The following is a 26,170-nucleotide window of genomic DNA, read 5'->3' as shown; positions in this document are numbered from 1 at the left end:
CAGAATATTAAGCTTATGTATTTTATTATTGTTGTTGGGAGAGTTTTTTTTTAATTTTGGACAGATAAGTGCTACAAATCCCATATATATTTTAATCTATCTGAAATGGATTTTGGCAGTACCTCCACTCTCATTTCATCCATAAAATGTTCATCTAATAGGGTATATTGTTGCAATGCATCATTAAAGTGTGCAACTGAATGTACAATGATGCACACTAAATTCACTAAGTGCTTTTTGAATTAGATTGCCTTGAAAAGGCACTATTCTTAGTTGAAGTAAAAGCTTAGGTGGCATGTTATATAATCTCTTGAGATGGTTAACTGAATAATCCATACATTTCTGAGGTACTGTATGAATTTATTAATACATTTGCATGAAACAAGTTTTACTCTTATACTTGGATTTAAATAGGAACACATTTTGAAAGGACAACTGCTTTATTTAATTTTCAAATAGTTTAAAATAAACTAAAACTAAACATACAAAAAAGGATAGTATATATATGCATATATAATATGGGAATTGAATGAATATTTCCACAGCTGACTTCCATGCTCCCCACCAACAGTTACTAAAATCCCTGAGACCTTCTTGGAGGGCACAAGTTTGGCTAGCTTGAACTTACCAACCTGCATAGTATTGATTTGCTTCCAACCCTTGTGATCCAAATTGTAATGTTCAGGTTCTGAGCTGACCTTTGCAGAGTTCACAGAGCCCGGCTTACTGCCCTTTGCATATTGTGTGATTGCAATTTTTCCTCCTAAGTGTTTTTGTAAAAGGTATTTTGGATAACCAGCCTAGTACTCTTATTTGAATGCATCTGAATCTATGATTTTAATGCTGACAATCTCTATTACATTATCACCAAAAAGTGTATTTTCCCCAAAGCACAAAGGAGCCACTAGTGTGAATTTGTTGTCAATATGTTAAAGAGTTCTGCTCTAAGAATAGTGTGACCTATTTATTTGCATGATAATAAATCTCCCAATCAGGAAGCAATCAGACTAGACAGAGAGATTGGGGGAGAGAGGGAAAGAGTTAACCAGAACAATGGAAGGCTTCTGTAAAATGCAAAGAGATCAGGAATGGAATTATTGCTAGCCAAATGTCAGTATATGTTGTAAGAGAACAAGGAGGAGAGTGGCTGTGAATCTATAATGGATTCCAAAGCCACGACAGCCTAAACAAATTCAAAAAGTATACTGTCCATTTGTAACACTGTAGCATCAAAGCTTAGATACAACAGACCTGGGCTGGGATTTAGTTGGTGACACATTTTCTCATATCCCTACACGAACATCTGACAAGCATTAGGAAAATAAAGCAGCATTATATCAGAACGAAACCAGCTAGGCCGTTGCTACCAACGGCTTGTTGATAGAGCTCAGGCATCATTCCCACCTGGCTGAGAGACGGTCTAAACGTTAAAAATGCTGACAGCTAGCACTCCTACTTTCCTATCATTAGTGAAGCTGCTCCACTCAAAAAATGTAAGGATAAAAACCCACTGTATATAAAGCCAGTCTTTATATGTAAGATACTTCTGTAATTATGTTAGCCTACAGAATTTTACATTTTGAATGTTTTGTATTGTTAGAATAAAGTTTGGAAAGTAGTTCAGATTACTTGATGTGAGTATACCAGTGGCAGGACAGTAGTGGCAATTAGGAAGACCACTACCCTCCCTGTATATTGGCATACAGTCCTATATTGGATGGTATCATAAACAGAAAGGGAAGGGTAAACCCCTTTAAAATCCCTCCTGGCCAGAGGAAATCTCCTCTCACCTGTAAAGGGTTAAGAAGCTAAAGGTAACCTCGCTGGCACCTGACCAAAATGACCAATGAGGAGACAAGATACTTTCAAAAGCTGGTAGGAGGGAGAGAAACAAAGGGTTTGTGTGTCTGTCTACATTTTGTCTTTGCCGGGGATAGACCAGGAATGAAGCCTTAGAACTTTTAGTAAGTAATCTAGCTAGGTCTGTGTTAGATTATGATTTCTTTAAATGGCTGAGAAAAGAATTGTGCTGAATAGAATAACTATTTCTGTCTGTGTATCTTTTTTGTAACTTAAGGTTTTTGCCTAGAGGGGTTCTCTATGTTTTGAATCTAATTACCCTGTAAGGTATTACCATCCTGATTTTACAGGGGGGATTTCTTATTTCTAATTCTATTTTTATTAAAAGTCTTCTTGTAAGAAAACTGAATGCTTTTTCATTGTTCTCAGATCCAGGGGTTTGGGTCTGTGGTCACCTATGCAAATTGGTGAGGCTTTTTATCCAACATTTCCCAGGAAAGGGAGGGTGCAAGTGTTGGGAGGATTGTTCATTGTTCTTAAGATCCAAGGGTCTGGGTCTGTAGTCACCTAGGCAAATTGGTGAGGCTTTTTACCAAACCTTGTCCAGGAAGTAGGGTGCAAGGTTTTTGGGAAGTATTTTGGGGGGAAAGACGTGTCCAAACAGCTCTTCCCCAGTAACCAGTATTTGTTTGGTGGTGGTAGCGGCCAATCCAAGGACAAAAGGGTGGAATATTTTGTACCTTGGGGAAGTTTTGACCTAAGCTGGTAAAGATAAGCTTAGGAGGTTTTTCATGCAGGTCCCCACATCTGTACCCTAGAGTTCAGAGTGGGGGAGGAACCTTGACAGATGGAATCTGAAATTCTAAATTGGTTTGGCTCATCTATCAGAGCAGGTCATTTTGGTTGCAGACAGCTAGAACATCAGCAATCATTAATCCTTTTCAGCCCTGAGTGTGTATAGTTGTAAAATAAAGATTGCCCATTGCAGAGAAAAAAGAAAACGATCAAACTTTGTACTAGAAGCTGTTGGCTTGCACTGTATTATACATCCAAATCCAAGCAACCGCAATGAGAAAACTGAACAAAAGACGTCTGTAATTTTCACTCCATGCATCTGAAGAAGTGGTATTTTACCCACGAAAGCTTATGCCCAAATAAATCTGTTAGTCTTCAAGATGCCACCAGACTCCTTGTTGTTTTTATGATATAAAAATGTCTGCAGACAAATACTGCATATTACAAGAAGAATAAAGCATTTATAGTTATAGCTTAGAAGGGACTGGAATTTCATATTCTCGAACTCAGCAGTTTTTCATGCAATATTCATTCCTAAAGCCTTTTGGTATATGTATTTTATGCTGTTTCTGGGCATTTTCATATTGGCCAGTTGTAAGGACGGTTACACTTAATAATAATAGTACAAGTTATAATACGTTAAAAATCTGATAGATGTTTCGGTATCTTTAAACTGCATCATTTGTCAGAATAAGATGTTTATATTTTGCCCTTCCAGTTTAGCAGTGGTGGAGAATCAATTCATCTTTTTCGTCAGTTTATGCCTCTGGTTGCTAAGATGTCATGAATAATATTTATTCATACTGTAAAATCATGCTATTTTCATTCAATCCTCCGCTTAATAGTATATTTCTAAATTTAGCAGAAAGCTATGTCACTAGACACTAAGTAATCTTCATGTTGCCTTGGTAGCTTTAACAGAAGAGTTTTTCCTTAACTATGTGAGTTTCCCACTTTAAACTACAGTAGTACTCTTTCAAAATGAGCTGATTTTTCCCGATAAATAAATATGGTCTCTAAGGTGCCACAAGTACTCCTTTTCTTTTTACAGTATTTACAGTAGACCCCTGTATTTATCTTGTACTGCCCTAGAGTGGTGTTTCCAAATCCACAGGGCAGCTTCAGTGATTGACACTTGCTAAAGGCATGTGCTGACTGTGCCCAACAACATCCAGCGTGACTGTGTGACACTAAACCGCCACAACCTTTATGCTTAATAAAATATGGTAATAGGGTTACAAAAACGTTAAGCTTTATTACATGACATTTTTATGAGCAGTATATTCTCTTTAACAGGCATCTGCTTTGTCATTCTGTTTAACAGAACTAAGGCTATGTCTACACTGGCATCTGAACGACAAAACCTAATAAACAGTGGCTACACTTTTCAGAGTAGCAACCGTGTTAGTCTGTATCCGCAAAAAGAAAAGGAGGACTTGTGGCACTTGTTAGTCTCTAAGGTGCCACAAGTCCTCCTTTTCTTTTACTGGCTACACTGCGCGCCTTTTAGCAGCACAGCTGTGTCGCTAAGAGCTGCATAGTGTAGACATAGCCTTAAATTTAAAGTAACAACGGAGTGATAAGTATCTCTGTGAATAGGATTGTGAGATGATAATTAGGGCTGTCAAAAAATTTAAAAAAATTTTAAAAAATGAATCGCGCGATTCATCGCACTGTTAAACAATCATGGAATACTATTTATTTAAATATTTTTGGGTGTTTTCTACATTTTCAAATATATTGATTTCAATTACAACACAGAATACAAAGTGTACAGTGCTCGTTTTATTTTTTATTACAAATATTTGCACTGTAAAAAACAAAAGAAATAATATATTTCAATTCACCTAATACAAGTACTGCAGCGCAATCTCTTTATAATGGAAGTTGAACTTACAAATGTAGAATTATGTACAAAAAATAACTGCATTCAAAAATAAAACAATGTAAAACTTTAGAACCTCAAGTCCACACAGTGCTACTTCAGCCAATTGCTCAGACAAACAAGTTTGGTTACAATTTGCAGGCGAGGCTGCTGCCCATGTCTTGTCTACAATGTCACCTGAAAGTGAGAACAGGCGTTCGCATGGCACTGTTGTAGCCGGCGTCGCAAGATATTTTACATGCCAGATGTGCTAAAGATTCATATGCCTCTTCATGCTTCAACCACCATACCAGGGGACATGCATGCTGATGACGGGTAGTCATAACCATAAGTGTATCCTAAAATTCCTCCTTACCTGTAAGGGGTTAAGAAGCTCAAATAACTTGACCAAAGGAACCAATGGGGACAAAACATACTTTCAAATCTGGGGTGAGGGAGAGGCTTTGTTTTGGGTTCTTTGTTTCTGTGTTCGTTCGCTCTTGGGACTAAGAGGGACCGGACACTAATCCATGTCCTCCGAACCATTCTGAACCAGTCTCTCATATTACAGAAATTGTAAGTACAGCCAGACAAGGCGTATTAGTTTATCTTTGTTTTCTCAACTTGTGAATTTTCCCTTTGCTGGAGGGAGGTTTATCCCTATTTTGTTGTAACTTTGAAACTAAGGCTAGAGGGGGTTCCTCTGTGTTTTGTGCATCTTTTGTTACCCTATAAAGTTATCTTCCAACCTGATTTTACACAGGGGATTTTTACCTTTTCTTTTCTTTTTTAAATAAAATTCTTCTTTTAAGAACTGATTGATTTTTTTTTCAGCGTCCAAAGATCCAGAGATTTGGGTCTGTGTTCACTTTGTAACCAATTGGTTAGGATATTAATCTCAAGCCTCCCCAGGAAAGGGGGTGTAAGGGCTTTGGGGGATATTCTGGGAGAACAGGAACTCCAAGCGGTCCTTTCCCTGATTCTTTGTCTAAATCACTTGGTGGCAGCAGCATACTGTTCAAGGACAAGGTGGAATTTGTGCCTTGGGAAAGTTTTTAACCTAAGCTAGTAAAAATAAGCTTAGGGGGTCTTGCATGCGGCTCCCCACATCTGTACCCCAGAGTTCTGAGTGGGGAAGGAACCCTGACATGGGTTCTGCTCAATAACAATCCAAAGCAGTGTGGACCGACGCATGTTCATTTTCATCATCTGAGTCAGATGCCATCAGCAGAAGGTTCATTTCCTTTTTTGGTGGTTCGGGTTCTCTCGTTTCCGCATCAGAGTGTTGCTCTTTTAAGACATCTGAAAGCATGCTCCACACCTTCTCCCTCTCAGATTTTGGAAGGCACTTCAGAGTCTTAAACTCTGGGATGAGTGCTGTATCTATCCTTAGAAATCCCACATTGGTACCTTCTGTGCATTTTGTCAAATCTGCTGTGAAAATGTTTTTAAAATGAACATGTGCTGGGTCATCATCTGAGACTGCTATAACATTAAATATATGGCAGAATTCAGGTAAAACAGAACAGGAGATATACAATTCTCCCCCAAGGTGTTCAGTCACAAATTTAATTAATGCATTATTTTTTTAACAAGCATCAGCAGCATGAAAGCATGTCCTCTGGAATGGTGGCCGAAGGATGAAGGGGCATATGAATGTTTAGCATATCTGGCATGTAAATACCTTGCAACACCCGCTACAAAAGTGCCATGTGAATGACGCTTCTCACTTTCAGGTGACATTGTAAATAAGAAGCAGTTAGCAGTATCTCCCGTAAATGTAAACAAACTTGTTTATCTTAGCAATTGGCTGAACAGGAGGACTGAGTGGACTTGTAGGCTCTAAAGTTTTACATTGTTTTGTTTTTGAGTGCAGTTATATAACAAAAAAAAAATCTACATGTGTAAGTTACACCTTTACAATAAATAGATTGCACTACAGTACTTGTATGAGGTGAATTGAAAAATACGGTTTCTTTATCATTTTTACAGTGCAAATATTTGTAATAAAAAATAATAATATAAAGTGAGCACTGTGCACTTTGCATTCTGTGCTGTAATACAAATCAATATATGTGAAAATGTAGAAAAACATCCAAAAATATTTAATCAATTGATATTGTATTGTTTAACAGCGTGATTAATCACGATTAATTTTTTTAATCACAGTTTTTTTTTTTTAGTTAATTGCGGGAGTGAACTGCGATTAATCAACAGCCCTAACTATAAATGGTAAAAGATATGTTGATCTGCTGTTAAACAATATTATGATGTATTACTAATGTAGAGATTTATTTTGGAGCTAAGGTTTGATCTAAACCTTAAAGGCCTATCATAATGTGTCAAAACAGTTGTATCCATTAAAAGGTGACTACCTAATAACAATACCATCATGATGACATCTTGAATGTTGTAATCAAAGTAGATTTATTAATAGAGTTGAATTTAGTTGTGAACCAAGTTAAAGCACGTTTACAGCAAAACAAGGAAGACTTGTTAACCATTGTATTATTTTGGTTTAATACCAATGTAACTCCACTGATTTCAATGATTTCAATGCTATATTAAATCTGGAGTAACATGATCCAAAGTATTATGGAAAGACACAATGAAGGAGTGCACAATATATTAACATGCTCATACAAAATTATGAGTACGTACTGTAAATTAATTTTTCTTATTATCCTGTTGTAGTTCTTAGTATTTTGAGAGTATTTGTCCTCTTAACACAAAACACAGGCAGGTCAAAGCATATAGGGACGCAGAAGTATGTTGAAAGATCCGGTTGGAGGGTTTATTTATTCATTTGTTTGTTCTTTATTCTATTTTTACTTTTACAGGGTTTTTTTAAAACTCACTATTTATGGTGTAATCTCTCTCTGTAACCCAGAGTGACTGGGAAACAGATTAAAACCACAGCATTTTCATCTCATTGTAAAAAAACCAACAGCTTTACTGCACAATATATTTGTTCTGGAGTCTGATTGTATTTATCTGAAAACTCTTTAGACAATTTAATTTATTAAACTCCCAAAAGTTAAAATCTGTCTCTTGAGCATGTTTCCTTAACATTTATAGTTTAAATCCAATAACCAAACGCATTAGAATGTTATATTTTTAAACATTGAATGTAGCATACAAACACAAGGAAACTAAAATAATGTTTCCCACAAGGCAGGATTAATGAAACCCTGGTACGAACCAGGCAACTTTTCCTATGAATGTTCCTCAGGAAACTATTATACTGACAAACACAATTAAACATTTGTACTTACGCATGGGCAAGGCTTTACGACATCACTTGGAAAGTAGCCAAGCTCCCCTGTGATTAGATTTCTACCCTAGAAATAGACAAAAAGTTCCCATTATGAGCAAATGACTGTGTAGATTGGAAGCAATCCTGTATGCACAGGGATTCATTTAAATAAACACACAGTAAAAGTTCTAAAATTCAATGCCAGTCTTACTCAAATTTTGTAAAGTAATAATTTCTTGTCTTCTGTAACTAAGTAATAATTACAAATGGTTAAATCTGAGTGGTCTGGTAGATAGATGAGAGGATTGGACTCAGGAGATCTGGGTTTTATTCCCAATTCTGCCACTGACTCGTGGTTAAATCTTCATTGCAGAGCTAACTCGAGTTACCTACATTCGAGTTAACTACTCTGAAGTGTGAGCAACCATGCTGCGAAGTAACTCTTGAGCTGCACAGTGTGATTGTATTAGGGCCTGTCTACAAGGGAAGGTTTCAGAGTAGCAGCAGTGTTAGTCTGTATTCGCAAAAAGAAATGGAGTACTTGTGGCACCTTAGAGACTAACCAATTTATTTGAGCATAAGCTTTCGTGAGCTACAGCTGTAGCTCACGAAAGCTTATGCTCAAATAAATTGGTTAGTCTCTAAGGTGCCACAAGTACTCCGTTTCTTTCTACAAGGGAAGTTAGTGAGCAGCAAGCTAAGATGGTTAGCTTAGCACACTTTAAAGCATATTAACCTAAAGCACACAGAGGCACTTCTGATGCATGGTAAGATTGTCCACAGGCAGATAAATGCAGAGTTGCTAGTGCTCTAAATTCACATTGTAGCTTGCTGGGCACTAACTTCCCATGCAGACAAGTCCTTAGCAGTTGATGAGTTGTGTTAATTCAAGAAGCAGCCTGTACCCTCAGCCAACTTCATTTAAAAGTACCACCACACTCGAGTGAAGAGTTGTGTGGGGCAACACTTGAGTAAACACTGCAGCGAAAAAAATGTGACCTTGGATAAGTCATATCATCTCTGCTGTGTGACAGTTCCCCCACCACTGAATGGGGATAACAATACTGACCCACCTAGCACTTTGTGACCCTTGAATGACAAAGCACTGCAGTATGTAAGTGCTATGTACTGCAAAAAGACAATTACTCACCTTCTTGTAATTGTTGTTCTTTGAGATGTGTTGTTCACGTCCATTCCAATCAGGTGTGTGCACGCCGCGTGCACGGTCATCGGAAAGTTTTCCCCTAGCAGCTCCCGTTGGGTTGGCTGTGGAGACCCCTGGAGTGGCGCCTTCATGGGGCTCAATATATGACCCTGCCAACCCGACTCCCCTTCAGTTTCTTCTTGCTGGCTACTCCGACAGAGGGGAAGGAGGGTGGATATTGGAATGGATGCGAACAACACATCTCGAAGAACAACAGTTACAAGTTATGCATCCGATGAAGTGAGCTGTAGCTCACGAAAGCTTATGCTCAAATAAATTTGTTAGTCTCTAAAGTGCCATAAGTACTCCTTTTCTGGTTACAAGAAGGTGAGTAACCATCTTTTCTTCTTCGAGTGCTTGTTCACGTGGATTCCAATCAGGTGACTCCCAAGCTCTATCCCGGAGGTGGGGTCGGAGTTAAGGAATTGTTGATTGGAGCATCACCCTGCTTAATGCTGCATCATCTCTGGCATGTTGGGTGATAGCATAGTCAGAGGTAAACATACGCACCGATGACTAAGTTGCTGCCCTGCAGATCTCTTGTATCAGGACTTGGGCCAGGAACGCAGCTGACGGGGCTTCTGCTCTTCTGGAAGGTCATAAGAGTTGGGACTGGGACCTTGGCTAACTTGTAACATGTGCGGATGCAGGATGTAATCCAGGAAGATATTCTCCGAGATGAGACTGGGAGTCCTTTTATCTGATATGCTACCGCCACAAACAGTTGGTTCGACTTCCTCAACGGTTTCATGCGCTCAATGTAGAATGTTAGCGCTCTCTGAACATCCAGTGAGTGCAGCCTCTGCTCTTGGCTACTGGTGTGAGGCTTAGGATAGAAGACGGGTAGAAAAATCTCTTGACCAGTGTGGAATTGTGACACTACTTTGTAGAGGAAGGCTGGGTGAGGCCTGAGCTGCACCTTGTCCTTGTGAAAGACCGTGTTGGGTGGGCTGGAGGTCAGAGCCTTTAATTCATACACCCGCCTGGCTGATGTGATGGCTACCAGGAAGGACACCTTCCACGACAAACAGAGCAGGGAGCAAGTCGCCAGCAGTTCAAAAGGGGGGCCCCATGAGCCTGGTGAGGACCAGATTAAGGTTCCATGCAAGAACCAGTCCCCTAATCTGTGGATATAGGCGTTCCAAGTCCTTGAGGAAACGTCCTACCATCGGGTTAGCTAATACGGAGCATCCAGACATTCCCGGGTGGAAGACTGAGATAGCAGAAAGGTGTATCTTGATGGATGCTGCAGCTAGGCCCTGCTCTTTGAGATGCAGAAGGTACTCCAAGATGAGTGGTATAGACACCTGGAGTGGAAGTGTGTGTTGCTGGGCACACCAGCAAGTGAATCTCTTCCTCTTGGCTAGATAAGAAGCCCTCGTGGAAGGTTTCCTGGTGCCAAGTAGAACTTCCCTTACCAGCTCCGAACATTGGCACTCCATGGGGTTTAACCACAAAGCTTGCAGGCCGTGAGGTGGAGGGACTGGAGGACTGGGTGATGGAGGTGACCGTGGTAGTCAGTGATCAGATCGGGGCAGAGTGGTGGCACGGCTGGAGTGTTCACTGACAGCTCCAGAAGCGTGGTGTACCAATGTTGGCAGGGCCATGTGGGGGCCAGCAGAATTACCTCCGTTTTGTCCCTGTGGATCTTGAGCAGCACCTTGTGTACAAGTGGAACCAATGGGAAGGCACACATGAGGCGGTCTCCCCAAGGTAGCAGAAACGCATCCGTGATTGAACCCGGGCTGCGTTTCTGGAAGGAGCAGAACATTGGGCACTTCTTGTTGCTCCGGGTGGTGAATAGGTTGACCTGGGGAAATCCCACTGTTGGACGATGGGATGGAGAACATCTGGATGGACAGACCATTCATGGTTGCAGAATGATCTGCTGAGGTGATCTGCTAGCTCGTTCTTCGCTCCTGGGAGACAGGATGCCTCCAGGTGAATGGAGTGGGCTATGCAGAACTCCCATAGTTTGAGGGCTTCTTGACATGGGTGGAAGAACGGGCTCTACCCTGTTTGTTGACATAGAATATAGCAGTGGGTTGTCTGTCATCACTGCCATGCTTTGGCCTTGTAGCCGGGACTGGAAAGTTTGGCATGCCAGTCCGACTGCTCTGAGCTCCCTGATATTGATATGAAGGGAGAGGTCATCCCACGACCAAAGGCCCTGTGTTTGGAGATCTTTCAGGTGTGCCCCCCAAACCCAGACCTGATGCGTCCGTTACTAGGGACAAGGAGGGTGGTGTGCTGTTGAAGGAGACACCTTCGCATACCATTTGAGGTTTGTACTGTAGGGACTTGAGTATGTGATCTGGCACCATCACTACTGAGTCTAGCCTGTCACAACCTGGTTGGTATATCTGGGTGAACCACGCTTGAAGGGGTCTGAGCCTCATTCTGGCATGCCTGACTATGTACGTGCAGGCCACCACATGCCCCAGGAGACACAGGCATCCCCTTGCAGTAGTGGTCAGGTACCACCTGAGGCTTTGAATAGTGTCTGTCATGGCCTGGAAACAGATTTCTGGCAGGAATGCCCTTGCCTGTACCGAGTCCAGCACCGCTCCGATGAATTCTATTCTTTGGGTCGGTGATAAGGTTGACTTGCTCACGTTGAGGAGGAGTCCCAATCTCTGGAAAGTGGACCTGACCAATTGTACATGAGACTATACCTGCTCCCTGAGCAGCCAGTCATCTAGGTATGGGTATACCTGCACCTGTTTCCTCTGGAGGAAGGCTGCTACAACCGACATGCACTTGAAGAATACTCAGGGGGCTGTCGACAGACCGAATGGGAGGACTTTGAACTGACAGTGTTTGTGGTTGAGCACAAACTGGAGAAAACACCTGTGCACAGGTTGAATGGCTATGTGAAAGTACACGTCTTTCATGTTGAGGGCAGCATACCAGTCTCCCGGATCCAGGGAAGGGATAATAGTGCTCAGGGAGACCATGCACTGGTTGAGTCCTCACAGGTCTAAAATGGGTCTGAGACCCCCCCCTTTGCCTTGGGGATTAGGAAATAATGGGAGTAGAAACCCTTGCCCCTTAGCTCCTGAGGAACCTCCTGCATTCTTGGATAACGAGTTGCTTGTGAGAAGGGTCCCTGAAGAGGGACAAGGAAGGAGGGGAGGAAGGTGGGGAGAAACAGAAATTGGAGAGAATATTCCACTTCTACCATGCGAAGAACCCAGCAGTCCAATGTTATTTGGGACCAAGCATGGTAGAAGTGGGATAGACCATTCAGAAAACATGGGTAAGGATCCGGTGGTGTAGTGGGAACGCTGTCCTTGGGTGCATCTTTAAAAGACCTGTTTAGAGCCTGATGAAGGCTTAGATTGGCCATGACCTTGCCCCAAAGAGGGGTTGGAAGATTTCCACCTTCCGTTCCTGCCCCTTCATCTATAAAAATCCTGCCTCGGCCGAGCAGGATATGAGTGTTGTTGTTGTGGTTGGAGCTTAAAGTGCTTGCATAGGGTTGCCGGCGTATGCATTTCCAATGACTTCATGGTCGCCCTGGAGTCTTTCAAGCTGTGCAGTTTGGAGTCTGTCTGCTCTGAAAAGAGCCCCTCGCCCTCAAAGGGAAGAGTTTACTGCACTTCCAGGGATAGCCTGGATGCTTGAAGCCATGATGTTCTCCTCATGGGTATGCCTGAGGAGAGGGTATGGGCAGCCGAATCCGCCAAGTCTAGGGACGCCTGCAGAGAGGTCCACACAACTGCCTTCCCTTCTGCTATAATGACAGAGTATTCAGCCTAGAGTCCGCAGGAATCAGCTCTTTGAACTTCAACGTGGAGGACCATGAATTGAAGTTATACCTACTGAGGATAGCTTGCTGGTTAGCTAGCCTCAGCTGGACGACCCCAGTGGTATAGACCTTTCTAGCAAATAGGTCCATCCTTTTTGCCTCCTTAGATTTGGGGGCTGGTCTTCGCTGACCCTGATGCTCTCTCTCATTAGCTGCCGACATGACCAGAGAGCATGGCTTCAGGTGTGAGCATAAGTATTCATTGCCCTTGGAAGGGACAAAGTATTTGCACTCCACACCCCTGGCAATTGGCAGAATCGAGGCTGGGGTCTGCCACAGGGTCTTTATGTCGTTTTGAACAGTTTTGATCAAAGGCAGAGCTACTCGTGATGGATCTTTGGGAGTGAGAATATTCACCGTGGGGTCCTCGGCCTTGACCACCTCCTCCACTTGCAACCCCATGTGGTGGGCAATCCACCTGAGGAGGTCCTGATGTGCCCTATGGTCAATGGGAGAAGGGCCTGAAGCTGTCACCCTTGCCATAGCTTCACAGAGTGTCTTCCTGATAGAGATCTGGTAGATTTATGCAGGAAATCCTCACTAAAGATAATTGACATTTCCTCTCAAATCCATCACAACCCTCACAATGTCTTGATGGAAGAGCATGCACATTTGTTTGGGAAAATAAACCATTTCTGAAGTCAGCATGATTTCAATTTGCCGGATGATCAGATGGATAAATACAGTCAGTCAGTTTAAAAGCCGCATTGATGCAGTAATCCAAAACCAAAGCTTCTTTTCAAAATATCCTGACCGGATTTATATTAAACGGGCAAGATCCCTCATGTGCCCCTAACATCTATAAGCTTTTAATAGACCAAAGATGGTTTAGAACAAACATTCAAATGGGACCACATCTCATGCACACTGGCAATGAATTTTTAATAACACTCAGGACAGGTCAATTCACCAGCTGAATTCAATTTAAGATAATCCACCTAAACTGAGCCCTGGGTTCACAGTCTTCTGGAAAGTCTGCTTGGATGGAGTTATACTGAAGCAAGGCCAAATGTGGGAAAATGCTGGCGAGGGAACAGGTATTGGTAGGGCAACTGAAAAACTGTATTGACTCAGCACAGCATCAGCTGGTGGGACTCCTATACAACCCAACTGCAATTATCATTACCACCTACCCTCCCCATCATGTATCACCACAAGTTAGCAACGAATCAAGATCGCTTTTTATATTGGGCTTTACCTAACTTTCATAAGTATGTGTCTCCTGAGCCACATACTGGAAGTGGTCCAAGAGTCACAAATCCCTAAACACACATGCACTTGGTGTGTACAGCTATAACTACATATTTTGGGGATAAGTGAAAGAATCGCCTTGGATTTCAACTCTTACATAACCCCTCACATTTCCACTCACTTTCTTGGGCAATTCTTCATAACCAAGTGTAAACTGTTCATTAAAGCACCATACTTTGGCATCTAGAAGGTCACATCCATCATCTACCAATGGATTGATTGCCTTCTGGAGGTAGGGAAGCTAGAAAAAAATGCCTTTTGAGATCCATAAACTGCACATCTGTGACCAGATCTGGCAGCCCTTTTCAGAACTGGACTAGGCCCAGCATTCTCAAACATGGGTGCCTAAAGTTAGGCTCTTAAATGCATATTTAGGCACTGAAGTCCAGATTGTTAAAGGTATTTAGGCAATTTAAGATGCAGATAGGTGCCTAGTGGGATTTTTGAAAGTGCCTGGGTGCCTAACTCCCATTGAAATTAATGCACCATCATAAACCATCATTCATAAATTGAAAACAAGGGTGGAGCTGGATGTAAAAAGGAGCCGAATTAATGAGTATTCTTGAAAAATTGGAAGTTTTCTTGAGTTGAAGTGCCCTAAGCATATTCAACAGGAACATTATCTTCCTGGGAAGATTGCTATGCAATTTATCACACCCAGGTAATGATCACAGCAATTGTCACCTATTCCAAATAGACAGAAACTGTCTGATTTTTTTGGTGTTATTCAGACTCTTTATGCCTTTATGGAGGGGAGTCCTGTGTGACATGCAGTAATGGAAAAGATTTCACAAGTAGTAGGATCCCAGTTGAAGACTTTGAAGTCACTATCAAACACAAAATGGGCATACAGAGCAGAAGCAGTGGCTGCTGTAAAACAAAACTACTCCATCATTTTACAAGCTTTACAAGAGATTATCGAAACAACTCGCCTTGCTGATGCTAAAATAAAAGCCAGGGGACTTATCCATGAACTAAATTCATTCAGGTTCATCTTTGTCCTTCACATGATGCACCCTATTCTCCAGATGGTGGTAAAAGTGAGTAAGGCTCTTCAAACTCCAGCTCTCAACTTACTTACTGCAATGACAGGGGTGAAAAGCTTGTGTAACTCTTTGGCTGCGATGAGAAGTGGCCCAGAATATTTTCAGTCTATTTTCAATGACAGTGTGAAAATGTGTGTAGAGAATGATATATCGATTCCCGCAGTTAAGAAGAGAAAAACGTTCACTCGTTTTGATGACGCGTTTGAGTCCCAGCATTGCTTTGATACAAAAGAGACGCAGGAGAGAATAACTTCATTTTACCTACTCCTAGACTCAATGATTACAGGCATTGACCAGCAATTCGAACAGGAGACTTGTAAAATTCTGACTGCAATGGGAAAACTGCTGAGCTTAGACATTGGCAGGGACGATATGAGAATCATTGCCAACAAATTTAAAGTGTCCTTGGATGAGCTGGAAGTTGAACTCGGATTGCTTCGGGGTTATGATGGATCTGTTCCGAAAGGTAGCACTACGAACACCACCAGAGAGTGGCTTGATTGGCTAAAGGAATTGGATCAGTCTTCCATGTTCCAGGCCTTTTATAAATCTATGCAATGCTTTGCAGTCTTATCTGTTACAAGCTGTTCATGTGAAAGAGTCTTTTCAAAACTAGCACATGTAAAAAATAAACTAAGAAGTACAATGTCCCAACAGCACCTCGACTTATTCATGATTTTGTACATTGAACAAGAATTTGCTTCATCAGTTAATTACAATGATGTGATTGAGGAATTTAAGTCCCTAACACCTGGTGAGTGACGTCTCATTCTCTAGTACAGAAAGATGAAGAAACCTTAATCTGCTTTGGTCAATTTGGGTTAGCGCATTAACTGGTTAAAGATCATAAAAATTGACTGTATCTTTGTATACGCCTGGTTATCACTACAGGAAAAAATTGGTATTTTGTGTCATTTTTTAAGTTTGTATTTTTTAAGTAAAGTTTAGTTGTTAATTTTAAAAAAATAAGTTTAGTTAAGTTTTAGTTTCTTTAATTTGTTTGATGAATAAAAATAATGTCCTTTATGATTGAGTATTCAATAAATGTTCGCTTTTAAAAAAAAAAATTCCCTGGATGCACACCCGAATGAAATGTGCTGTGCACACCTATGACACTCATACATTCCTATGAAATGTAACAAGAGATCACATTGTCAGTGGACATCCTTGCATGTGAATTAGTATACAAGAAGTCTTCCCACCAAATTCAAATTGCTGTGGGATGCATCCACAAGTGCCAGAGCAGCCCTGTGAGGTCACTAGTAAGAGCCATCCACTTCTCAAAACATAATCCTATGTGGCAGCTGTTAGTAAATACTGAATCTTTAATGCCAAACACCATACTTCTAACAAGGGGGCACATGATGTGACTTCAGGTACTGGTGGCACTGCCTAATGGTGAAAGCATAACATTGGAAGTCAAAAGTTCTGAACTGTTTCATGACTCTGAAGACAATATTTAACTTCTCTGTGCCTCAGTTTCCTTATCTGTAAAATGGAGATTACACATATTTAACTCAAAGAGAGTCATTAGCATTTGCTAAGCTCTATCAAATCCTTCCTTGGAAGATGTTAGATAAGTACAAAGCTCTAATATTGCTATTTCCTATAGTACTTCTAAAACTCATTTAAACACTTTGGGGAAAATTCTGCATCACTGGCTAATTGACATCTGGCTCAAAATTCAGAAGGCACAATGGTAGCTTTGCTGTAAGTGAGATGAGTGAAGGCGGTGCCCTAAGGTTGCCAACTTTCTGAATGCAGAAAACTGAACACCCTTGCCCAGCCCTCTACTCCGCCCCACCCTACCCTGACCCTTCTCTGAGGCCCCGACCCCACACTTACTTCATCCCCCCTCCTTCCAATGCTTGCTCTTCCCCACCCTCACTCACTTGCTTATTTTCACTGGGCTGGGGTACGGGAGGGGGTGAGGTCTCTGGCTGGGAGTACGAGCTCTGGGCTGGGGCCAGGAATGAGTGTTTCAGAGTGGGGGGGGGGGCCTCTGGGCTTGGGCAGGGAACTGGGGGGTGAGGGAGGATAAGGGCTCCAGCTGGGGGTGTGGGATCTGGGGTGGGGCTGGGGATGTAGGCTCTGGGCTGGGACTGAGCTGTTTGGAGTGGGGGGCGGGTGCGGGCTCTGGGAGAGAGTTTGGGTGCAGAAGGGGGCTCAGGGCTGGGGCAGGGGTTTGTGGTGCAGGAGAGGGTTCCGGGTGCGGGCTCCGGGTGGCGCTTACCTCAGGTGGCTCTCGGAAGCAGCAGGTATTTCCCTCCGGCTCCTAGGAGGAGGCGTGCCAACCAGCTCTACATGCTGCCCTTGTCCGCAGGCACCGTCTTCTGGCCGTAGAGCCAGCGCTCGAGGCGGGTGCAGTGGGCAGAACCCCCGCGGGGCTACACCTCCACCTACGAGCTGGAGGGAAATGCCGGCCACTTCCAGGAGCCTTGCAGAGCCAGGGCAGACAGGAAGCCTGCCTTAGCCCCGCTGCACTGCCAACTGGACTTTTAACGGCCCGGTCAGCGGCACTGACTGGAGCCAGGATCCCTTTTCGACTGGGCGTTCCGGTCGAAAATCGGACGCCTGGCAACCCTAGGTTGCCTAGAGAAGTACTCCATGTTCCCTTTGCAGTATAGAGCACTGCAGCATGGCAGTTCTCTCTCCAGCAACACAGAGCGATCATTTTCCTGGCCTGGGGGAGATGATCAATGGCTTAGTGAACTATAGAAATCTATGTGAATGCAGGAGGACACCAGCTGACATGGGAGCAGCATCCCGTGACGAGTGGCACAGGCAGGGGCAGGCCCATGCAGGTGGGAGCAGGGATCTCCTGTATTCCGGGGATGCACCAGTGGCCACCTTAGTGCAGCTGCATGGTATTTCATGGGCTGTGGAGAAGCAGTCATCTTCCCACTAGGTCATCCATGCATGTGAGGAGGCTATCACTCTGATTACTTTTTCAAATCAGCTATCAACAAAGTTAGCCAACACAAGGTAGCTGTCTTACATGTCGGGAAATTAACGTGATCATAGCACTGCACTGCCTCTAGGAATATCTGCACTTGTAAATAAAAAGCTTTGCCTGTTTCATATAATTGTGGGAGTTTTAAAATCCTCAAAAATGTAGCGTACAAAATTTACAGTAGGCTGAAAGGAGCTTTTTGTTTTTAAAATTCTTTGCTAATTATAGGATTGATATGAATAATTTTATGTTCATTCCTAATTATGTTTAAAATACAAGATGATTGTTTACTTTTAGATAGCCTGCTAAATCCCTCAAGGCCCCTTGTATAAAAACCTGTGATGCATGCTGTCAGGTATATGACTGCGGATTTCTGTACTGAGCGCATATGCACTACCCATCGCAACTACCAGTGGATTTGTCGCACCACTGCACCTCAAATTTGCTAATGATTTCTTTCAACTGCACGTCTCTTCCTTGTTAACTGTTTCTCACGTGATGAGTAAGTAGTCAATTTCCTTCTAACAAAAGCCTTAAAGGCCATCCCAAATGCACTAGTAAATGTCTGGGCTGACTTGCTAAAGAAATTATATTACAGAGTGCTTGCAGCATATAAAGTAGCAATGAACTCCTTCAAACTGCTACTTTAAATGACACTTGTCAGTGAGACTAGAGGATGATTCATTATTCTTGAATCTGTTTTAATGGGGAGGTTTCCTGGAACCATTTTGCACAGTAACCCTAAATTTCCAGAGTGCTACCTGAGGTTTAGATATGCAACTCCCATTAACTTCAATGGACTCATGCAGAGCTAGGACTGTGCACAGCTGAAAAGTTTCAGAGTAACAGCCGTGTTAGTCTGTATTCGCAAAAAAAAAAAAAGGAGGACTTGTGGCACCTTAGAGACTAACCAATTTATTTGAGCATGAGCTTTCGTGAGCTACAGCTCACTTCATCGGATGCATACTGTGGAAATTGCAGAAGACATTATATACACAGACACCATGAAACAATACCTCCTCCCACCCCACTCTCCTGCTGGTAATAGCTTATCTAAAGTGATCATCAAGTTGGGCCATTTCCAGCACAAATCCAGGTTTTCTCACCCTCCGCCCCCCCACAGACAAACTCACTCTCTTGCTGGTAATAGCCCATCAAAAGTGACCACTGTCTTCACAATGTGTATGATAATCAAGGTGGGCCATTTCCTGCAGAAATCCAGGTTCTCTCACCCCCTCACCCCCCTCCAAAAACCACACATACAAACTCACTCTCCTGCTGGTAATAGCCTATCCAAAGTGACCACTCTCCTTACAACCTGCATGAAAATCAAAGTGGGCCATTTCCAGCACAAATCCAGGTTTTCTCACTCCCCCACCCCCATACACACACAAACTCACTCTCCTGCTGGTAATAGCTCATCCGAAGTGACCACTCCCCCTACAATGTGCATGATAATCAAGGTGGGCCATTTCCAGCACAAATCTAGGTTCTCTCACACCCCCCCCACCACCACCACCACACACACACACACACAAACTCACTCTCCTGCTGGCAATAGCTCATCCAAACTGACCACTCTCCCCACACTGTGCATGACAATCAAGGTGGGCCACTTCCAGCATAAATCCAAGTTTAACCAGAACGTCTGGGGGGGGGGGGGGGAGGAAAAAACAAGGGGAAATAGGCTACCTTGCATAATGACTTAGCCACTCCCAGTCTCTATTTAAGCCTAAATTAATAGTATCCAATTTGCAAATGAATTCCAATTCAGCAGTTTCTCGCTGGACTCTGGATTTGAAGTTTTTTTGTTGTAAGATAGCGACCTTCATGTCTCTGATTGCGTGACCAGAGAGATTGAAGTGTTCTCCGACTGGTTTATGAATGTTATAATTCTTGACATCTGATTTGTGTCCATTTATTCTTTTACGTAGAGACTGTCCAGTTTGACCAATGTACATGGCAGAGGGGCATTGCTGGCACATGATGGCATATATCACATTGGTGGATGTGCAGGTGAACGAGCCTCTGATAGCGTGGCTGATGTTATTAGGCCCTGTGATGGTGTCCCCTGAATAGATATGTGGGCACAGTTGGCAACGGGCTTTGTTGCAAGGATAGGTTCCTGGGTTAGTGGTTCTGTTGTGTGGTATGTGGTTGTTGGTGAGTATTCGCTTCAGGTTGGGGGGCTGTCTGTAGGCAAGGACTGGCCTTTCTCCCAAGATTTGTGAGAGTGTTGGGTCATCCTTCAGGATAGGTTGTAGATCCTTAATAATGCGTTGGAGGGGTTTTAGTTGGGGGCTGAAGGTGACGGCTAGTGGCGTTCTGTTATTTTCTTTGTTAGGCCTGTCCTGTAGTAGGTGACTTCTGGGAACTCTTCTGGCTCTATCAATCTGTTTCTTCACTTCCGCAGGTGGGTATTGTAGTTGTAAGAATGCTTGATAGAGATCTTGTAGGTGTTTGTCTCTGTCTGAGGGGTTGGAGCAAATGTGGTTGTATCGCAGAGCTTGGCTGTAGACAATGGATCGTGTGGTGTGGTCAGGGTGAAAGCTGGAGGCATGTAGGTAGGAATAGCGGTCAGTAGGTTTCCGGTATAGGGTGGTGTTTATGTGACCATCGTTTATTAGCACTGTAGTGTCCAGGAAGTGGATCTCTTGTGTGGACTGGACCAGGCTGAGGTTGATGGTGGGATGGAAATTGTTGAAATCATGGTGGAATTCCTCAAGGGCTTCTTTTCCATGGTCCAGATGATGAAGATGTCATCAATATAGCGCAAGTAGAGTAGGGGCGTTAGGGGACGAGAGCTGAGGAAGCGTTGTTCTAAATCAGCCATAAAAATGTTGGCATACTGTGGGGCCATGCGGGTACCCATAGCAGTGCCGCTGATCTGAAGGTATACATTGTCCCCAAATGTAAAATAGTTATGGGTAAGGACAAAGTCACAAAGTTCAGCCACCAGGTTAGCCGTGACATTTTCAGGGATAGTGTTCTTGACGGCTTGTAGTCCATCTTTGTGTGGAATGTTGGTGTAGAGGGCTTCTACATCCATAGTGGCCAGGATGGTGTTATCAGGAAGATCACCGATGGATTGTAGTTTCCTCAGGAAGTCAGTGGTATCTCGAAGGTAGCTGGGAGTGCTGGTAGCGTAGGGCCTGAGGAGGGAGTCTACATAGCCAGACAATCCTGCTGTCAGGGTGCCAATGCCTGAGATGATGGGGCGCCCAGGATTTCCAGGTTTATGGATCTTGGGTAGTAGATAGAATATCCCAGGTCGGGGTTCCAGGGGTGTGTCTGTGCGGATTTGATCTTGTGCTTTTTCAGGGAGTTTCTTGAGCAAATGCTGTAGTTTCTTTTGGTAACTCTCAGTGGGATCAGAGGGTAATGGCTTGTAGAAAGTGGTGTTGGAGAGCTGCCGAGCAGCCTCTTGTTCATATTCCGACCTATTCATGATGACAACAGCACCTCCTTTGTCAGCCTTTTTGATTATGATGTCAGAGTTGTTTCTGAGGCTGTGGATGGCATTGTGTTCCGCACGGCTGAGGTTATGGGGCAAGTGATGCTGCTTTTCCACAATTTCAGCCCGTGCACGTCGGCGGAAGCACTCTATGTAGAAGTCCAGTCTGCTGTTTCGACCTTCAGGAGGAGTCCACCTAGAATCCTTCTTTTTGTAATGTTGGTCGGGAGGCCTCTGTGGATTAGTATGTTGTTCAGAGGTATTTTGGAAATATTCCTTGAGTCGGAGACGTCGAAAATAGGATTCTAGGTCACCACAGAACTGTATCATGTTCGTGGGGGTGGAGGGGCAGAAGGAGAGGCCCCGAGATAGGACAGCTGCTTCTGCTGGGCTGAGAGTATAGTTGGATAGGTTAACAATATTGCTGGGTGGGTTGAGGGAACCATTGCTGTGGCCCCTTGTAGCATGTAGTAGTTTAGAAAGTTTAGTGTCCTTTTTCTTTTGTAGAGAAGCAAAGTGTGTGTTGTAAATGGCTTGTCTAGTTTTAGTAAAATCCAGCCACGAGGAAGTTTGTGTGGAAGGTTGGTTTTTTATGAGAGTATCCAGTTTTCAGAACTCATTCTTAATCTTTCCCTGTTTGCTGTAGAGGATGTTGATCAGGTGATTCCGCAGTTTCTTTGACAGCATGTGGCACAAGCTGTCAGCATAGTCTGTGTGGTATGTAGATTGTAATGGATTTTTTACCTTCAGTCCTTTTGGTACGATGTCCATCTGTTTGCATTTGGAAAGGAAGATAATGTCTGTCTGTATCTGTGCAAGTTTCTTCATGTAGTTGATAGATTTCCACTCCATACGGCTAAATGCAGTGCCTTGCATAATGACAGGTTTCAGAGTTTGTGTGTGTGGTTTTTGGAGGGGGGTGAGGGGGTGAGAGAACCTGGATTTCTGCAGGAAATGGCCCACCTTGATTATCATACACATTGTGAAGACAGTGGTCACTTTTGATGGGCTATTACCAGCAAGAGAGTGAGTTTGTCTGTGGGGGGGCGGAGGGTGAGAAAACCTGGATTTGTGCTGGAAATGGCCCAACTTGATGATCACTTTAGATAAGCTATTACCAGCAGGAGAGTGGGGTGGGAGGAGGTATTGTTTCATGGTGTCTGTGTATATAATGTCTTCTGCAATTTCCACAGTATGCATCCGATGAAGTGAGCTGTAGCTCACGAAAGCTCATGCTCAAATAAATTGGTTAGTCTCTAAGGTGCCACAAGTCCTCCTTTTCTTTTAGCTGAAAAGTTAACTCTAGGTTGTATAGTATCCAATTTCCATCTTATTTTTATCTCAATCCTTTGATTGAGAAATTGCTAATCTCGCCACAGATTTAGGCAACAACAGTGAAAAGAAACCAGGTTTTATAACTAAAGCTGGTCAAAAAATGGAAAACATTTCTTGTAATCTGAACATTTCCAAGCAATTTTCAATTCTGCAAATTTAGAAGAGGAATAATTTTCAACATTTTTATTGAAAAGGCCTATTTAGTGTACGGGTTTCCTTCACCTTCTGCTTTTCTACATTCCCACCACAGCTTTTTTCTCTTCATTTTCCCCTTTTTTGTTTTTTTCACATTTAAATGAAACTGAAAACTGTAGTCATTATTTATCTAATTTCTCATTCCCTCTTGCCCCCCCTTCTCATTTTCCCACTGAAAAGGTTGGGGGCGGGGGGTGAGTGAGTAAGAAATGGAAAAATGATGAGCTGAAAGAAAAAGTTACTTTTTATTTTTTTCAGGTTAGTAAAAAAATGAAAATATAAAAAATTCATTTTTTGTGAAAAGGGCAGGTTTTGTTTTTACAAAAAAATTGTTCATAAAATTTTGGACTATGTTCAGATCTAGTTTATTTGTATCATGCCTGGCACAGTTATAAGTAGACACGTTACCAAAATTAAAAGGAACAAATGCTGTTCACATTCAGCAAAAATCACATCCTATCTCTCTCTCTCCCCTTTCCCCCCCTCTGGTGATGGGACCAAATTAAGGAAAGACCCAAACTGAACACGTCTGCACCATATCCTAAAAGTCACCTAAATGGCACTCCAATAGGAGGAGGAACCAAGGCTCCTTCCACTCCCTGGAGTTTGATTTTGCACAAAGAGCAAAAATGTTCATCTTGAATGCAACAAAGGAGCATATGGTAACAAATAAATACTGAGACAATCTGATCCAGTTCCATTCAGAGATATGCAGATAACACTGATTAGTACCTGGAATTTCATCTAGAGGTGTACTAAGAGCTAGTGCAGAGTACAGGACAGATGGTATATATTCATGTACTATACATTGTTCATGCAGTATACATCCATCCCACCTATGAGGTCATGCCCACATTCTGTGCTGATGTTTCCAAATGGCCTTCAGAGGTAACATGGTGTAGAACATGTAACATGCAATATGTGATGTATAAGCAACATACAAAAAGGATAATAAATTTCATAGAGTACAGATTTCAACTGAATGAAAATTAAGCTTCTTTTTAAACATTAAGACTGAGATTTTCATAACCGCCTACAGGATTTGGATAATTTTAATGGGATTTAGCTGTCCAGATCGCCTAGATAGATTTGAAAATCTCAGCCTAACAGCTCTGCCAACCTAATGCATTTTCAAAAAAGACTAACATGATTTGTTCCACACTTATGAACATCCTGCAAAGTTGCACCTTAAAGTGTTTACCCATCCACTCTTCAGCAAGCACCAAAGAGGACTGCACTATTACTATAACTTACAGGAATTTACAGAGTCTCATAACTTCTGGCAACAAATGGGGCCAGAGCTTGGGAAAAATCACTGACACATCCCCTCATTGACACCACAACAGATGTCCTCAGATATATCTTGAATCAGCCCTAGGAATATATATCAAACAGATTGCAACCAAACTCATACTAGGACAAAAGCAGTTTGCAGACCTACTTTGGGCTCAGGTTCTCTACAAAATTTATTTCAATTCAATTTCAAGACAAAATAGAAACATTTAATGAGACCGTGCATAGGATCCCCAGTTACTTTCTTCCAAATGCAGGTCATTTATGGGGAAACTTACTGAATAGCCAATCATAGTAAACAGGTAACTAGTCCCCGGAGACCCCCACATGCAGATTTCCCCCTGTTAAGTATAGTATATGTATTTTCATATATAATTCCCCAATACTGGAAGATTTTTTCCAGGCGAACAATGTTGTTATGCTTGATATTTTGTTACTATAGATTTGACGTAGACTGTTTTGTTACTATAGATTTCAAGCCAGCAAGTCTCTATCTATTCTCCATTCTTCTTGCAGTACTTTAGTCTCCAGTGAGTTCTATCTACTATTGAAACATAGAAAATTTCCCCCCAAAAGGTAAAGATTTAATTTTTCATCCAAGAACAAATGTTCACAGCACAGTTACATTGAAAATGTAGAGGGACCATCAACAATAGTGGCATTAGCTTCGGTTATAGCAATGAATTGCTACAGGTTTAAGTCTGTATCAAAGAAGTGTTGTTTTTCACAGTGGAAGAAACTAGTACAGTGTACATTGTATGCTTTTGGCATACATGGAAAACATGATTGCCCCGAGGACAGTGTATAATTGCAATGGAAACCTGTAAAACCAGCATTACATCACACCTTATATATATATATACACATCCTGTAATCCCTGAAAGCTTACCCTCAGGTTAAATAAGTACTTTGCTCTGAACAAACTCAAAAGAAGAGAAAAAAAACACATCAATAATAAAAATCAGACTTTGCACTATTACAGTTGCACAAACAGGCAGTGTTCCAGATAAGAGTCTGAAATTTCCATTTAAAACACCAAATTTTCTCTCTTTTCCCCTCCCTTTCTTATTTAATTAACTTTGTGAGTAACTTTACTATGTGTAAAAGCGAAGCATCAGTAGTACCAGTGCAAGCCACACACAGGTAAGCACTGTGGCTATTCCACTCCTAGACCTTGAGCAAAGAAAGCCAGTCATGCTAACTGGTGTGTCTGGATACTATCATGAGACCACCTCACTCATTTTCATTTGTGACTGAACCGAGATCTTCAGCTGGAGGTAGTGGACTAACCACTGTGGCATCAACCCCCCCTCACGCCCACATCCCTCATTTTCAAGGTTTCATAGTAAGGCAATTTGTATTCCCTGGTTACATGGGAATTTGCTTTCGATGGTTCAGTTGAGAGAGTACAGGTGCTGGGTCCCTCCTTCTTACCCACTGAGACAGGCCAAACGATGACCTATAAACAATCCAGAATTTTGCCATCCTCTAGGACAATTCATGTTTATCCTGCTTGTGAGAGGGAGTAAAGAGAAGGAACCCAGGATGTATACAGTCTTGATTGAGCTACAGAACATGATGATAAAAGTTTGCGAAGGACTGAGACCAAGCATACAAATATTTCACTTGGGAAGATTTTCTTAACATTTATCAAAATGTATTTAGTTGGGTTTAAGTTATTAGAGAAGAGGAAACCAGAGTTTTTGTTTTTTTCTAGGTTTTTTTCTGTAAAGAACAGAAAAATTGCACATAACTGTGCATACAAACATTTATTTATTACTAACATCTGAGCTTCTGGTCAGTTTATGAGTCTATCGTATCCACAGTGGTCTTTCAGGTCAGAAATAAACTATTCCAAAATGTCCCCTGAGTAAACGTCAAGATTTTACGAAAACCTTATGTTTTGCGGTGAC

General features: G+C 42.3%; 1 protein-coding gene across 1 annotated transcript in view; it reads right to left on the bottom strand.

Moving 5' to 3' along the window:
* VAV3 (vav guanine nucleotide exchange factor 3) overlaps positions 1 to 26,170 on the bottom strand; it is a 248,808-nt gene that overhangs the window by 23,798 nt on the left and 198,840 nt on the right. The window contains exon 21 of the mRNA XM_074961222.1: positions 7,735 to 7,800. Coding sequence (XP_074817323.1) covers positions 7,735 to 7,800 — 66 coding nt within the window. The remainder of the gene's footprint in view (positions 1 to 7,734; positions 7,801 to 26,170) is intronic.

This window comes from Natator depressus, chromosome 8, assembly GCF_965152275.1.
Source record: "Natator depressus isolate rNatDep1 chromosome 8, rNatDep2.hap1, whole genome shotgun sequence".
Lineage (NCBI taxonomy): Eukaryota > Metazoa > Chordata > Testudines > Cheloniidae > Natator > Natator depressus.
Note: the sequence above shows the minus strand (reverse complement) of the source record. Positions and strands in the feature narration are given on the sequence as shown.